At 41.9% G+C, this 17,017-nt stretch overlaps 1 protein-coding gene across 2 annotated transcripts in view; it reads left to right on the plus strand.

Moving 5' to 3' along the window:
- COL4A2 (collagen type IV alpha 2 chain) overlaps positions 1–17,017 on the plus strand; it is a 182,480-nt gene that overhangs the window by 44,486 nt on the left and 120,977 nt on the right. For both annotated transcript variants that reach the window (XM_074329518.1, XM_019731070.2), the window contains exon 4: positions 5,508–5,588. In XM_074329518.1, coding sequence (XP_074185619.1) covers positions 5,508–5,588 — 81 coding nt within the window. The remainder of the gene's footprint in view (positions 1–5,507; positions 5,589–17,017) is intronic.

The raw sequence follows: 17,017 nt of genomic DNA on the forward strand, positions 1-17,017 counted from the left end.
CTCTCTCTCTCTCTCTCTCTCTCTCTCTCTCTCTCTCTCTCATTTAGTGTCCATGGCTCCCTCTGCTCCACTCTACTCCTCCCTTGCCAATGTGGGTTTTGTTCCTCTTAGTTGTTGCAAGGATTACCCATTCTTCATCTCTTCCAGGCATACCTCAGTCACATTCTCAGTCTACTATGCTTCTTATGTTTAAGCTGCTCTTTATCATATTTTCCAGAACGTGTAATTCACATTTATTTTTCAAAACTCTCAGTTCTACTTTTGAGTGGAACACTTTTGGTGGTCTCATGAGCTGACAATGATAGCAAATGAACATCCCTTTCCCTGGGTCTACAAAGCCTCTCGCGACCTCCTTAACTTCTCTACATTTTGTGGAAGGAGCAGATGAGTCCAGTGGGGCCTAGTCTCAAGTTTGGTGGGTGACCAGGTAGTTGGCAGCATGGGAGCATCTGCAAATACTCAGTCAGTGAATGTTTGTTCATTTGCTGAAGAAATTAATGATGAATCCTCCTAGTCAAACTCCTTTCCCAGTTTGGAAGTGAGAGCGACAGTTTGAAGTGGTCATGTATCTTGGTAGCAGGTCAGATGGTTTCAGTTGAACAAAGAGGACTGAGCACGTCCCACCCAGTACTTCCCCACCACCAGGCAGGGCTCCATGTCCACTCCAAACCCCTCTGCGGTGCCCACAGGACCTCCAGACAGTGGGCTATCTTTGTGCTGGATTATAAAGTGGCAGTGGATTGAAACTGAGTCCTGAGCCAAGAGTTCGGGGATATAGCCATATAGGGGCATCATGAGGTTTGTAAGAAGAATGGGTTCAAATTCACTCTAATTCAAGATGCTCCTGATTCCCTGATGATATTAATCCAGACGTCTTACTTCCTAGGCTGGAGGCGAGTGGTTCTCTGTCCCCTCAGTTATAGCCACAGGGCCCCAGGTCAGATGGCAGGGAGGTTATCCTTTGTGGGGTAGGCATGTAAGAAAAAGGAAACACAATAAGGAAAGAGCTCGGCTAAGGTAGTCCTGTCTGTTATCTGGTATGATTTTAATGGAACTCATCATAGTTTAAATTATGTGAGTTTCATTGCTTATTTACTTAATTTTCTTGTCAACTTGTTCATATGATCTGTTTCTCACTTTATATCCATGGCCCAGTACAGCACATCACCCAGAGGAAACATTCAGTGATGAATGAATGAAGGAATAAAGGAATTTGCAAAGTGAAAGGGTAGATGAGTTATCCCCAAGCCCCTTCCAGCTGTCAGATTAGTTTGGAGTTGGGGGAGTTACGTGTTCTCTCACTGGTACAGCTGAAGGGAAGCATTCCCCGGAACACTCCAAGCGTGTGGCTCAGGCTCCTTCGTGATCCCAGAGGCTGGGTGGGAGCAATTTCTGTGTGAATATGAGGCCATAGGACTTGTCCATGTTAGATTCCAGCATTCTCCAGTGGGTAAGACCCCTTACCAGTTTTCACAGATCTTCAGCGTAATTGGTCCCACTGGGCCATGAGCCCTTTTCTGCCCTAGGATGAAGGACCTTGAAACAAGCATGAGAGTTTGGTCAGCTCAGTTGACTAGATGGTGCCTGGTCCATCACGGTGGACACTTTCCATACCCCAAGCAGGGTCTACGGGAGCCTCCTGGCCCTGGGCACGAACTGTCCTCCTTAGATGCTTAGATGGCAACCTCAGTGACCTGCAGGGGGCCCTGGGAGAGCAGCGTTTTGCAATATGCTCTACACAGTGCTACCAATAGGGATTCAGACTTGAAGTGAGAAACTAATGGAGGATTTAACTGATGTTTCTCAGAGAGCCTGACCATACAGGTGAGAGCATGCCCTCCTAGAGACTCTGAAACTGAAGAGCTGGACCAGGGCCAGCTTGTCACCTTCGAGGGTGGTGGGCAGAGGTAGGGTGGGAGGAAACCAGTCATCTTTATTAAGGAGCTGACAAGAAGAAGGATCATGCTGTGTCCTTGAGTTGTGTTGAACAATAAAGGCAAGGGTAGACTCAAGGGCTTGGAGCATGGGCAGTGGTTGGTGTGAGCTTTTAATATTCTTCTGTTGGGTGGGGTGGAGGTGGGGCTGAGACACAGACATAGGACTCCCCAGAGCAGTACACACACTCCTCATCCAAGGTCCTCAGAAGGGCATTCGTGTCTTGAGATGGTCCCAGTGGCCAGGTCCCATCAGGGGAATGTGGAAGCTCAGGTCTGAGACTTGTACAGTCATTAAGAGACGTCTGGAACATATGCCCTGCCCTAGTAAAGTAAATACTTACGTTCATCCTGGAGATCTGACATTCCAATATGTGGTACTTAGAGCTCTTGTAGATGTTGGAATTCATAAGAGTCCCTCTGTAGGATGTGTAAGATGCTGATGGGAAAACACACATGCACAACACAGCACACACACACACACACACACACACACACACACACACACACACGGGCTGGAATTTCCATGACAGAAGTTGGCTAAGGCGTATAAGATGGAAAGCTGCCTCTTGATGATGTGTTCCTCACCTCCTAAGACAGGGCATCTGAGCCATTGACACATGGTTGAAAACATATTGAGACCAGGAGTTAATCGGGCCTTCAAGTCTTGGTTCCAAAAGCAAAAATAAAATTTAAAAATATTAGGAAATTTTAAGCAGGTTATGAAGAACTCATTTCTATAACTAAATCCTGTGCATAGCCTAAACCTAGAATAGAGAGTCTGTTAGATCAATTTGAAACCATTAAAATCATCTCAACCATTGATTTATATACAGGGATTTGGCAAGTGACTTTAAAATCAGAAGTAAAAATAGCATGTGAAGCAGCAGACGGAGAATATGAGTTTATGTTTCACCCTTTAGACAGAGGAGTCCTCCTCCCTTTCCAAAGAACTGGTAAATGAATTATTGCATGAACCAGGGATACCTGCCAAGGCACCTATTCACAACCATACGTCATACAAAGCGTAAATGTGGTGGCCCATCTAGACTTCTGTCTTTGATGCTAAGGGTAATCCATAAAACCAATGGCTTAGCGTGGAGTTGGATTGATGAAAACCAAATATTCAAAGTCATGGAATTTAAAAATGAGCTCCACTATAGACAAACACTGAAGCTGTAAAAAATTGGCAAATACCTAGAATCATATTTTGAGGATGTGAAAGGATTCTATACGTGTTACCTTTTACACTACGGAACTCAAGCTGTCTAATTACCTCGCGCAGACCAGAAAGATAACCAAAACGAGATTCAAACGTCTTTCCAGGTGTTGGTTTCTTTAAAGGATTTGAGATTTTCAGATATTTTTTAATTCTTTAAAGGAGTGGCTGATATATCAGGGTACTAGATTAGGGTAAGCATTATAATAACACATACCAAAAAAATGTGAAACTCTCAAATAAGACCTCTCTGGTAGAAAATGGTTAACAAAGGAAAGGAATTTATCATCTCTACAGAAAGAACATCTAGCAGTTGTTGAGGTCTAAGGTAAACTCTGGCCAGGTGGTTTCGAATCAGCATTCACTTGTGTGCCCATCCAAGGTTGAATGTTCAGAAAAGCCATGGCAGCAGGAGTTACACAGGCGGCCAGGCAACATCATCTGCCTTTCCATGTGAACATTCAGTGCTGTGTCAGGAACAGGGAAGGTTCTGGCAGGCGTGCTAGCATAAAAATTAGACAGAAAAACTTGCACAGGGAGTTCCCAAATGACCATCCTGTTTAGTCATTGAGACTTAAGTCACAAGAGAATGGAAAAGCTGGGGTGAAATGCAGTTCTTTTTTTTATTGTTGTTATTAAACAACAATATTGTTTGTTATTGTCGTTTTATTGTTGTTATTGGGGTGACATGGGTTAATAACATTATATAGGTTTCAAGTGTACAATACATCATCTGTATATTACATTGCGTGTTCACCACCCAAAGTCAAATCTCGTTCCGTATATTTGACCCCCTTTACCCTTTTCTACTTCCCGCCACCCACCTTTCCCTCTGGTACCCAATAAACTGTTGTCTGTGTCTATGAGTTTTTGTTTGTTTGTTTGTCTTATTCGTTTGTCGCTTTCAGTTTTATATCCCACATATGAGTGAAATCATATGGCTCTTGACTTTTTCTCGACATGGATGGATCTTGAGAACATCATGCTAAGCGAAATAAGAAATGCAGTTTTGTTTCAAGTTACAATGGGTTCTGTTATCTGGGGAGTGTTGCTTCCATGGTAAGGTTTGGCTCAGTGCACACCGGAAGCTTCCTGTACCCTGGGTCCCTTGAGTATAAGTGCCTGCTGGATGGAGAGTCTGGGCGAAGGTGATAAGGGTGATGAGCCAGACAGAGATTCCCCTGGGAGCAGCTGTACTAACTCACCGGAGGGCGGGGGGCAGGGAAGGGAGGCATGGGAGGAAGCAGGGCTTGGCTGATCAGAGAGGAGAGAGAAGAGAGCCAATCTGATTGTCATTTTCCACTCAGAATATTTAGTACTGTGAACACAGTCTGAAGGGAAAAGCTCAGACATAGTCCAATATCCAAACCCACCTTTTACCTAAAATACCTAGATCAAGAGCAAGAAACACCTTTTCCCTCAATTCTGGTTGAAATTGTCCAACCAGAGAACTCCTTTAAGTGATCCACTACACTCGCTGAAGAGTTAGATCTCAGGGTCTGACAAAACAATGGATTATGTCACCCCAACCCAACTAAATACATACTTGAGGATGCCTCCTCCTTACTGCGTGTGGGAGTGTCTCCCATGGTGAAGGGAAAGAAATGGGCTTTCCTCTATAGGCGCGTGCAGTGAGGGCACGGTGTCTCTGTGACAGAGGTAAGGGTTTGGCATCCTCTCAGGTGTATTTGCAAGTTCTGCCTCCTCAGAAGCCCCGTCTTTTAGTTCACTAGGGTTTGTGTTGTAGGATGGGGGTCCAGAGTTGCCCTGCCACATTTAACTTAACCTTAAACATCTCCTGCAGGATGCACCCCCCACATTTCCAGACAGAATGATGGGCGCTCTCTGTGCACCTGGAGTGTCTCCTTCATACTAAAGCTCTTAACACAGTGTCCTCCTGGGTTTACTTCACACAGATTCCTTGGATTCAGGGAATGTTCTCCTTGGCCTTCCAGCCCCAGGATCTAGCTTGGCATCTGGCACTTAGTGGGCAGTGAAAAAGGGCTTACTGATCACAGAATGTCCAACACCCAGAGGGACCCTAATTAAACTAGGGACTTGGGGTGGTAATAACATGCCATTGTGGGTTCATCAATTTTAACATTTGTCCTACTCTGGTGGGGCATGTTGATAATGGGGGAGCTGTGCCTGTGGGGGGGGCAGAGGGAATATGGGGAACCTCTGTACCTTTTGCTGTGGACCTAAAGCTGCTCTAAAAATTCAAACCTATTTGTTTGGAATGAATAGATAGCTATTAGCGTTGGAAAGGCTCTCAACAGATACCATTATGATACATATTGGAATTGACAGTATTTTATGTAACATGGTCTTTGCCTTGTGTTTTATTTTTGCAGGGTGTGAAGAAGTTTGATGTGCCCTGTGGAGGGAGAGACTGCAGCGGGGGCTGCCAATGCTACCCTGAGAAAGGAGGACGGGTAAGTCATGGCATCGTAATAAATAGCACCTTCCTCATGCTTCCGTGGTACATGCAAGCGCCTTAAGTTGCCTGAGTAAGTCAATTGCCTACTTTCCCGAAGAAATATAATACAGCTGTGTTCTCCCCTAGAACAAAGAATAACATGATGCGAAATTGGGTCAATTTGTACTACTTTCCTAATAAGTAGAGAATAAGGCTAACTTTTTTAAGCTTCTTTTCTCTTGTTCATTGTTATGACTACGTAGGTCTACAAACATATATAATGCAACTATGTTTTATACTTATGTTATACATAAACATATAGTTTGTAAAAATATTACATAAAGAATACATAGTTGCATTTATACTGCAGTAAAGATATTCAAACTAGAGAGCACCAGCGTCCTACTACTGAGAATCATTCATTCTACTTGTAAAATTATTCTACTCAGTTCCTGAATATCCTTTAGGTAGCCCATTTCATAGATAAGAGAGAGAAAAAAAGGTCACCCCAAATTATTATCGTAGCATCTGGCAGAATTTGATACATGGACCTGATATTGGGTTTAATACGTTCAATCAAAGTGATTGGCCCCTCATCTCATTTCTGTTAAAGCTGATGTTTCAGTCTTGGCGTGACTGATTTTAAAATGATATTGTTTATATGTTTAAGCCCATGTTGGTGTGTGGCAGTGTGGGGAGTGGTATTTCGTTTCATGCCACAGAGTCTTGAATCCTTATGCTTTGGAATCGCGCATTTCCCTCTAGGACCCATGCTTGTCCAACTCCAGCTTGTGAGGCGCAATGGGGAATTCTTGCCGGCGTTGCCCTGTTGTTGGAATCAGATATTGCAATCGTTAGGTGTGCCAAACAAATTTCTCCAAGTTGAATCCTAAAGTCAGTTTTTAAAGTAACTATTCCTCATCCCCACCCCCCCAGGAGGAAGGACCATCTTTTTGGAGCTTGGCCTATGTGGCTAGGTATTTTATCATATATCCTCTCCTACCTGAATCCCCTCCAAAAATCAAATAAGTAAAATTTGTGACGGGGAACCGCTTTATAAATGCGGTGGTTGTATTTACTAACATTGGCTGATTTTTTTTTTTTTTTTAATGTTCAAGATCATAGTGGAGGAGCTCCTTGCCACTAGGTCAAAGCTTTCATCTGCATGTGCTATGTTCACCATGAGTTGCAATCCTCAAAACAGTTTTTTGGTGTTGTTTTAGTCATGGGTTCCTCTGCTTGGAGTGGGGACTTGATGCTTTAGGAATTTCTAGTTGAGGATCATTTAACAGCATTTAACAAGGGTTAGTATTTTTAAAATATATAGAAGCCATTTCATGAGATTTAAAATGCCCCTGGGATCCCTTGCTATAGATTTTCCCAGCGGTGCTTCTGGAGCCGTGATGAAAATGTCTGACTGCAGAACTTTCCCCTCCCTAAGCACTTGGCTAGCTCAACCTTATATGGGCACAGGGAAGATAAATTAGTGGTATACAAATACCTCGGCAACTTGCTTATGTGGGAGGGAGTTCGACCATAGAGGGACTCTGCATTCTTTTCCATGTGATCAGCCAAACAGAACCTAAACAAGCTGAGGAGAAGGTTACTGGGTCTATTCTTTTTCACGTTGTATGATTATTTCATGCAGACCCAGTATATTAACATAATATATATTATGGGAAATAATGCTTTTATAAGAATTTTGTTCTTCAGTAAAATGAGCTTATTCTGACTATTTGAATATATAATGCCATCTACCTAGCAGTGTACTCTTACAGAATGCCAAAGATCTTTTCAAAGAGGTTATTAGAAGGGAGATTTGTAAGGGTCCCTTGACCTTTCCAATTTAGTAGGTTTACAGTACAGTGATTGAGACCTTTTTATTTCCCATTGTCCCTAATTAAGAAAATTCCTTGAGTCTGTTTCTATACATTGCCAAGTAAAGTAGAAAATTGGCACCTGGTTAATTTGATTAACATGAGAAATCCAGAACCCAGTGTGGACTTGACTTCCCTCTCTTCAGACAGGTTGTCAACACTGATTGAATTAAGATTTGGCAATTGTCTGAGTAGTTTGTTCAAGACACAGAGACACGTGATAGCCCACTTTGGGGCCTGGCCTGTGGGATCCACTATCTGTAGTGTTCAGATGGTTCTTCTCTTCACACTGCATACTGGTCCATAGTCATTAGTGCTGGACCTAGACTCACACTGCGATTGAACCGTAGAGATCCAAGTTGGGTTGTTTCAACTGCCAGCACCCAAGGCTGCCCAATTGATTCAGGTGTGCCATTGAATATTAATCAATAAGATGGTGGAAATGACTGATGGTAAAAGGTAAGGGGAAAAAACCTACAGAGGAAAGAAAACCTATACCATTTATCATTTTCTATGGAGTAAACCCAGTATGTTACTGAAGATATTTATTGTTAGAAGAATTGCGTACACTTCATTAAATCATTTATTAAGATGTAGTGTCTATTTCAGTTCTACAAACCTGGCATATGTGTGTTAAATAATTGATTAACAAATTTCCCCAAATGTGTTCCTATGGACAGCAGGGCTATTTCTGCCCTACTTGTGGCTTGATAGTATTTTTTTAAAGTAATGTAATACATAAAAATAGCAGTTGGACGGATTTTGCTGTTCAGAGAGCTGTGTGCAGAGTTTGTTCTTTCCCACAGCTTCCCCTGGGGTCCCTTGCTGTATATTTTCCCCACAGCGCTACTGTAGCAGCAATGACAATGCCTGACTGCAGAACTCTCCACTCCCCAAGCACTTGGATAGCTCAGCCTTATATGGGTATGGGGTAGAGTTCATTTGTTTCTCGCCATGGTGACAAGCCAACATCAGAAACTGTATGTTACTGGATAACTTTTGGACTGTAAGCAAAAATCACAAATGTGCTATGGATTCCAATTCCAAATGAATTCTCATGTTACCAAATGAATAAGCTCTGTGTAAAATGCATCGAGCCTGATTCTCCACCCTTGAGTGGTGGGTGGTGGATTGTCCCCGAGAGAGAATTGTTTCTCACAGGCAGAACCACACAGCCCCGTGGATAATTCCAGTTAGCCAGTAGCTGGGTATGAAGAGGCGGGAACTGTGGCCCAGCTGTCTGTGCACTCCTCGCTCCCTGTCAGAGCAGGATGACCCAGCCCTTGTCCTCTCGTTCACTCAGGAGGGTAGGACAGTGACATCAGGGGCAAATGACCTGCTCCAGTCTCGGTCCAGAACAAAACTCAAGTTTTTGGACTTCTTGATGAGTTCTTTTTCCGATACCATAATCTTTTGTGTCTTCACTCCTCTTGCCAGATGTTAACCTATGTGAAGGGGATTCTCCAGGGTGGAGGGAAAAGACACAGGCAGAGATGAAAAGAGGCTTGGCTGTCTGTCCTCAAAGAGTTATGATTCCCTAGCCAATTCCCTAACCACTTCTTCAGTTGTTTGGTGAATTTAAAAAAATAACTTCAAGAAATGATTTAAGACTTTATTGTTGTCGGAGGGTCTGTATTTCAAATAATCCCTATGAAGTATATGGGAGTAATTAAAAACTATAAGTCCTAAGTCACCGGTACTACACAGGATGATATGCACAAAGAAAGTCAGCAAACTAATTTCTCAGACTTTCTCCGCTACTAAATGTCATCAAGTCATCAATACCAGACAAAGCTGTCCAGTCCTCTTGTCTTTTGCTATTCATTTCTTCTTTTTTTCCTTCATACACCTTGGAGATGGAAGGTGGCTGAATGGAAAGCATCAGAGTGAATTTCTATTACAGAATTTCTATTGAAACAGAGTGACAGCTACCACGTGATATAAAAATTAATAATACGGGGAACAGGAGAGAGAGCCAGTGAAGCATCTGATTAGACAAAGATGTTTTGCCTTCGCACATTAACTCACCAAAAAGGTTTTGAAATTCTTAGATTTTTCCAACTGAGGTCAATTTTAATTCATTCTTTCAGTCACTTAGGCAGGTCCCTCTTCTTCCAACCCTTCGGTTTTGACCATAAACTCAGATCCGATAGATAATTTCAACTTTTTAATGACATCAGCCTTCACGGGGCACCTGTCTACCTAGGCAACCAGTATTTCAAAAATTGGTAAATACAAAGACGGATTCTTTAAGTGTAAAATGCTGGGAATTGTTGAGGTGGTTCAATGGTCCTGTCAAACTACGGTGGGAAAAAGAGAAGCCACAACTTTGACCTATTCCCAGAGCTCCATCATCAGCCCCTGGATGAGTGAATGAGCCTCTTTCCTAACCCTCCACAGTCATCCAGCCCACATTCACCTTCTGTGGCCTTGACAGCACGAGCCACAAAACCAGAGGCTAAACTCCCTCGAGGCTGCAATTGGTAGACTCACTCCCTTAAGCAGTGACTAAGTACTTGGGACAAGTTATGTTTAGCTGTTGCGTTTTTTTTTCATGTAGCTGAGTTTCCCACAGTCTGTGGGTCCCTGGACTTGCAACAAAGTGTGAGCAACTAATTCTTCACCTCACAAGATTCCTTAAACTCGGCACTATATATCAAAGTGAAAGAAAGCAGAGAAAAACTGAGTGAAAGGGAAAGAAAAGAGAAGACTGAGCAGAAAGCTGTTAGAGGTGGGTGGAGACAGATGAACGGGAACCGGAGGACATTCGCTGGCTTTGATCTTTGCTGTCAGCTCAGATGGGTAGCCACCGAGAGATGGAAGAAGCAGACCCCTACCCTTAGGGGAAGGACCAGGGGGGCCTAGAGCAGCTTTGAACCATGAGCCTTGGCCTGACCTTCTCTGTAAGGTGACACGTAGTCTTATAAATAATAGTATCTTCTATCATGTGTTGCTATTCATAAACCTTATTGTAACTTAAATGTGCATAACCCAGATTTCAAAATAAAACATTTTTTTTCCTTGACATGGCTCAACACAAACCTGATACTGGTAGACCACTGTAGTGCTATGAAGAGAGATTCAATTCAGAATTTGTATACTGTATGTGTTCCGCAATTCCTGTAGGGTGCCATAAGCCATGGGCCATCTTCTTAGTTATTTGAAGACACTTTCAGTGTGGAATGAAACATCAGTGCTGCGATGGCAGACCTTTTTTCAAACCCGCTGCTGTTTTTCCAGGCAGACACTTTTTAATGGTATGCTCAGCACAGGAAACGGAAGTCATCTCCACTATTCTATGCACTATCACAGCCCAGAAAGGGCAAAGAATTATTCAGAAATAGCAGAAACATCTCCTGGCTTCTGGGCTTTTCTAACTCTTGTCTACGCATAGCTCTCAGCCACTTTCAAATGGTTATTTTTAATGCGCCTTGGGAACAACGGTGGTTCTGGCTCACCCGGTGCCACAGGAGCTGCAGCAACTCAATGACTTGGTTATTTTCTACGGGGAAAATAGTATTTCAGCAGATTTACACAATGCCTGCGTGACTTGGACATCCTATATAGTGATGTGTTTTCAAAGTGATATTTTCTTTCATGTCTGCCAGCGTAGAAGGAACCCAGCTTCCATTTAGCAATGGAATTTTGCATTTCTTCAGTACTCAGAAATGTATTTTGCATGATCTATGTGCAAGACACTTGTCCAAGTGAACAGTGGGAAGGATGCCCTGCCCCTAAGGTAAGCGCCCTGACATGAGGTGGTGCCAGTTTAGGAGACAGTGAGGCAGCCAATGCAACTCTAGCAGAGCAAGGAAAGAGAGACTCATGGAAAGTGAGGTTCAAGAGAGAGGCCGGGGGCAGCGGGAAGGTCATATGAGAGTGCTGGAGACCCTCTGACAGAGGGAGGTGAACGCCATTCAGATTTCTTTAGAGAAGTTACATGACTTATCACCTACTCAAGTCACAGCGCTCTCCAAGTGGGGAACGTGTGAGGCTCATATTTTGGTGATCCATTTATTTGGGGTCTATTTCTAGTCCAAGAAAAGGTCGTGAAACTTGACCCCTAGCAAAGGCAGTTGTTGGCTACTAAAATTTGAAAACAAATGTATTCATTCAACAGATAGTGCTTGTGCGTGTTGTATGGCAGGCGCCGTCTAAGCACCGGGGATACAAAAGTAGGCAAAGCGGTCAATATGCCTGATCTTTCGGAGCTGATATTCTAGCACCGTGCTGTCCAACAGAATTTTCTGCAAAGGTGGGAATGTTCTATATACTGTTCACCATGGCTATTTGAGCATTTGAAGTGTGGCTAGGGAAATGTACAAATGAAATTTTAAATTTTATTTAATTTTAGTTAACTCCAATTCCAATTAAATAGCCCCAGGTGGCCAATGGCTACCATACTGAAGATGACACTTCGAGTGAGTGTGGAGGTAGAAAGTGGAAGAAAGAGACAAAAACTTAGAGTGAATATGTGAGAATATTTTAGATATTATGTCCTAGACAAAAATAAAACGCCATGAAAAGTCAGAGTGTCATGAAAGTAGCACGTGGATTTGTAACCTGCTGGGCTTATATCTTTACAAACAGGATGTTGTCTCAAAAGCATCCCCACAAGTTCAGCACATTGAAATGGTGTGTGTGCAGAATGTGTCAATCAGCCAGACGAGAGAATTTTCTTAACTGATTCATCACCTTATTTGCAGGGAAATTGCAGTTTTTGCTTTTCCAACTTGAGCTCTGATCAAGCCTCCCTTTCTGAAAACTGTCTGGTTACTTCGGTGCAGGAGAGCTGCGGTAATTCAATCCACAGCTTCAGAACATAACGTCACTCTTGCTTTCTTCCCTGCAAGATTAAGAAAGCGTTTTCTTCAAGTAGAACTTTTAATAAACTGTTGTAGAAATGAGTTAATTATGTATCTGGGGAAGATAGAGGCAATTCCAGAATCCCTGGCCCACTCCCCATCCCACCCCAATGTGACAAATATTTAATTTCAAAAGGATCATTATAACATTCCCCAGATTTGATAGAAATCGGGCCAGTTTGGAGCTCATCCAAACGGAAGAATACATTATTAAAATCCTAAAAGGATGAAATTTTAATACCTCCCCACTGAATGAACTCAAAGAACATCATTAGAGACAGAATCTGATGATTGGAAGTCAGCAATTAGGGAAAAAAAACATGATTCACATTATCATTGAAATCACCATTTCCTTTTTCTGAAGCATGACAAACTTTACCCTGGGTTCTGTTGTTTCCTACAAGCAAAATACATTATTAAGTAACAGGACTCATGAAAGGCATTGGTGAAAATTAATCACAATGGCTGTGGCCCAGAATTTATCAGCCTCAACAGAAATTGCCCATGACAGGGCAGCGAAGCAGATACTTGACAAATAATGTAGTTAGCAGAGAACACACTTGCACTCGGTACAGTATGTGTTCAATGATTGATGAGGAAGCATTGGCCCATTGATATCTTAGTACCTGAGTACAGAGGTAGCATTTAAAATGTTTTCGTATTTTATTTATCCATGTCTCCCTCTTCTCATGAACACACACACACACAAACACACACACACACGCACACACACATTGCTCTGGCAGCCTACACCACATGGCTCCATGATGAGAAACTCACGCTGCGCTCCTGATTCCAGGTGCTGCGAGTGCAAGACAATTGCTTCATGCCTCAGACACTACAAATCTTCGGTGAGGTGTCTATTACCCTAGAAATGTACTGTCTCGTTCTGGGAGAACCGCACATCCCTACGTTCCCTTCTGCATGTACATCCAAACAAACCATAGAGTAGACATTTTCAGAGCTCAGACAGAAGAGGGAACAGAGTTGAGAAAGAAAAATTAACATTTTTTTTTAACCTAGGCAAATCCTGTTCCCCCAACCATAAACTGGGATCAGATGTGTGTTGTGTTTTTTGTGGTTTTTTTTTAAGAGTGGAAAACAGAGATGTTAGTGACAGTACGATTTTTTTTTTTTTTTTTTTTTTTTTAAGATTTTGGGGAAGGGGAACAGGACTTTATTGGAGAACAGTGTGTACTTCCAGGACTTTTTTCCAAGCCAAGTTGTTGTCCTTTCAATCTTAGTTGTGGAGGGTGCCGTTCAGCTTCAAGTTGTTGTCCTTTCAGTCTTAGTTGTGGAGGGCGCAGCTCAGCTCCAGGTCCAGTTGCCGTTACTAGTTGCAGGGGGCGCAGCCCACCATCCCTTGCAGGAGTCAAAGAATCGAACTGGCAACTTTGTGGTTGAGAGCCCTCACTCCAACCAACTAAGCCATCCGGGAGCTCAGTGGCAGCTCAGCTCAAGGTGCCGTGTTCAATCTTAGTTGCAGGGGGTGTTGCCCACCATCCCTTGTGGGACTCAAGTTGTTGAACAGGCAACCTTGTCGTTGGGAGCCCACTGGCCCATGTGGGAATCGAACCGGCAGCCTTCAGAGTTAGGCGCGTGGAGCTCTAACCACTTGAGCCACTGGGCCGGCCCGACATTATGATTTTTGCAGAAGGACATAATGACCCCTTGAGGCCTGGTTGGTGCAAGAAGGAAAAGCACCCATGAGCTTCCCACAGATTTGGGGGGGGCTGGCCTCAGCAAGCAAAACCTAAGGGAGACAGGCCGTCCACACCGGCCACTGGCACTAAGAATGGTGACAAAATTATTAACTGGGTTCTGGTCTAAAGTTGACAGTTCTGGGGAAATGGCATCTCATGGCTTCAAGGAAACACCACCAGGATAATAATAATAATAACTATTTCAAGTCTTGATTGAAAATCGCACACAGACTCCAATTAGACGGTTGATAAACTGGGTTAAGAGACATGACTATTTCAACTATTCTCCTAAACCAAACTAAAGCTCTGCTTTTAGAAATCCTTCATTTTTTTCTACTTATTGATGGAATGTTTTGACAAGTATAGCATTAAAGCATTTCCCCCTTTCTGTTACACAAGGAGTGCCAATCTTCAAAGACCTTTGTTTTGTTTCATTCACTTCCTATTCATTCTCGGTAAACAATTGCAGGATTTCTGTAAAGACCAGTGTGAAATTCTTACCAAATATGATATACTTTCTAAAAGCTACAAATTCAAAGAAAGTAGAAATGTTTTTTCTGAATTTGTCTTCCATCACACACTAGGAAGAGTGTCTCAAATGGTTGAATCTTCATGTGGAAAAATGTTCAACATTCCCTGTCCAGTTCATCTCAGCAGTCCTTTAGAGTTGGATAGCCTGTACAAGAGCCTAAGTGCTATTGTGTCTAAGTACTTTTACATCAGACTGCTCCTAAAATAAAGAGAAAACTAATAGATGGTTTTGAAAAGTTTTAAAATTACTTTTTATTTTCTTCCAGAAATAGTAAAATAGTAACCAGAGAAAAAATGGCAGAAATGACCAAAGCAAGTAACGTCTGCACATTTCTTCACCAAGGGGCCTTTTGAATTTGGCACCGAAATGCACACGTACTGGGAGTACCCCGTGAGGAAGGAAACGGGGGTCATCTCATCTCTGCCTTATTGTTTCTTTAATCAGAGGGAACTACCTGTGTCCTTCAATAGCCAAAGGCAAAGATGCTACATACTCCCTAGCATTAGGGTAAACACAAATTTATCTTTAACCTCTTTAGGCGTTTCAAAATTTGTTTAAGAAACTGCACAGCCTGAGACCCTAAACAGCCTGCGGTCTGATCCTTCTGGCATCCCACCCGAACTAGTCCATTGTGGCGTAGACAACCAAATCATTCAAGTCCTCAGATGTCTGACTCATATGGGAAGTACAAAGAGGCCTTCAAAACTATGTCCCCACTGAGAAAGATCAAAATATCCCTGTCCCTTCACTCTCTGTGTCCAGCCTAGAAGTTTAAATTCTAGAAGAACTGAATCAGGAAGAGACCTCAGTAACCCAGTAGAAGCTCTATACGGATGGCATTTTCCTCCTAAGCCATTGTGAGGGCATTAAAAATCATGCCATAGGAACAAAAATGTTTGCATCCAGAACAGTAAGGATGGATAATTCCTAAAGTTTTGAAACCACAAAGAAAAAAGAAAAGAAAAAAACAACCAAAACGAAACGGAAATAATTAATGCTGTGTAAATAATATCTTTGGCCTAATACGTTCTTGGCTGCATTGTCAGAATCGATGTTTTTTATTAAATTGTTGTCTTTCTAAGGCACTATAACTGTTTTTCAAACTTAAAGTCTGTTTCAAATCAAGAAACAGAAGGACAAATGAATTCTACAGTGAGGTTGGTCTCTCTGTAATAAAAATTAAAGGGTTGGCATTGTTTTAGCTCCGCATGGTAGTATTTTGAAGAAAATATACTTAAGTGGTAATAATAGCATTTTTAAAGCCTTGTGAAGATAGTAGATATATTTCAACAGAAACCTAATGTCAAGATCAGTTTTCTGCGTTCCACACATATTTAGCATCTCTCAAAACTAGCCTTTCTTAGGTTTGTTCAAAGACATATTGCCATGGCCTTTGAGGACGAACGAATTTGCAACAACTTGAAACAAAATTTAACAAAACCCTGTGACTCTTTAGGAAGTAGTTCTCTTTTATTTATGTTGCTTTTAACATCCTACTCTTTTCAACTCATCTTAGAGAAGTGGCAAATCTTATACCCAGGCAGCCAGGATACACCACTCACTGAGGGCAACACGCATGAATCTATAACAGATTTCACTGTCTCTGCCCATGGCACCAAACCACACACCACTGCAACCTACAATATGGGATTGAATAAGTAACCCAAATAATTCAAGCACAACTCTGAAACACGGAGGCAGGCTTCCTCACACGAAGACCTTGGGGTGAATTCATTTAACATCAGATATTTTACAAATATTTGTATTTCTCTTAATAGGATGATAGAATTATTCATTTAGTACATTGACAAGTCTTATTTCCAGCATCATACCTGGGAAAGATGGAAGAATACATCTGAAACCGATGAGTATTTGTTCTGTTCTTAAAGGACTCTAGGAAAGGAAGTTGGACAGACTTTCCTGATAACTTAACAGGGGGGGGAAAAACTCAGCATAGATTTATATATGCCTAGAGAAAAAAATTATTTTTAAAAACCTCGATTAATGAAAAGTATAATATATTATTGTGAAAGAAAATAATCTAACTCCTAAAAGTTAAACTAAAAAAGTTCAACTTTTCTTCAAAGACAGAATTTTTTTTGAGACTTTCATATAATGTTGAGTCCCACTTAAAATTTCAAGACAATAAGATTTCATTGCACAACTTTACTTGAAAAGAAACCCGATGACAGACAGGCCATTGACAAGAAATAAAGTAAATATATGTGAGCCTCTAGGATATTTCTTTCTGTTCCCTTATAAACTTCACATCTTTCTTAGAAATGATTTCTCCTCTAGCCAGTGTTTTTCATGAGCTTGTTTTTCTTTTAAAGAGTATATTTTGAAAGCAAGAGATGCCAGGGGAGTGACATCAGCTTGCTTCTTCTCAAGTGTTGTATAGGAGATGAACAAAGAGCATCCTGAAAACATAGGATTAACCTTTCCAAGTTGTAGAATAAAGTTATATT

This window comes from Rhinolophus sinicus, linkage group LG04 (genome assembly GCF_036562045.2).
Source record: "Rhinolophus sinicus isolate RSC01 linkage group LG04, ASM3656204v1, whole genome shotgun sequence".
NCBI lineage: Eukaryota > Metazoa > Chordata > Mammalia > Chiroptera > Rhinolophidae > Rhinolophus > Rhinolophus sinicus.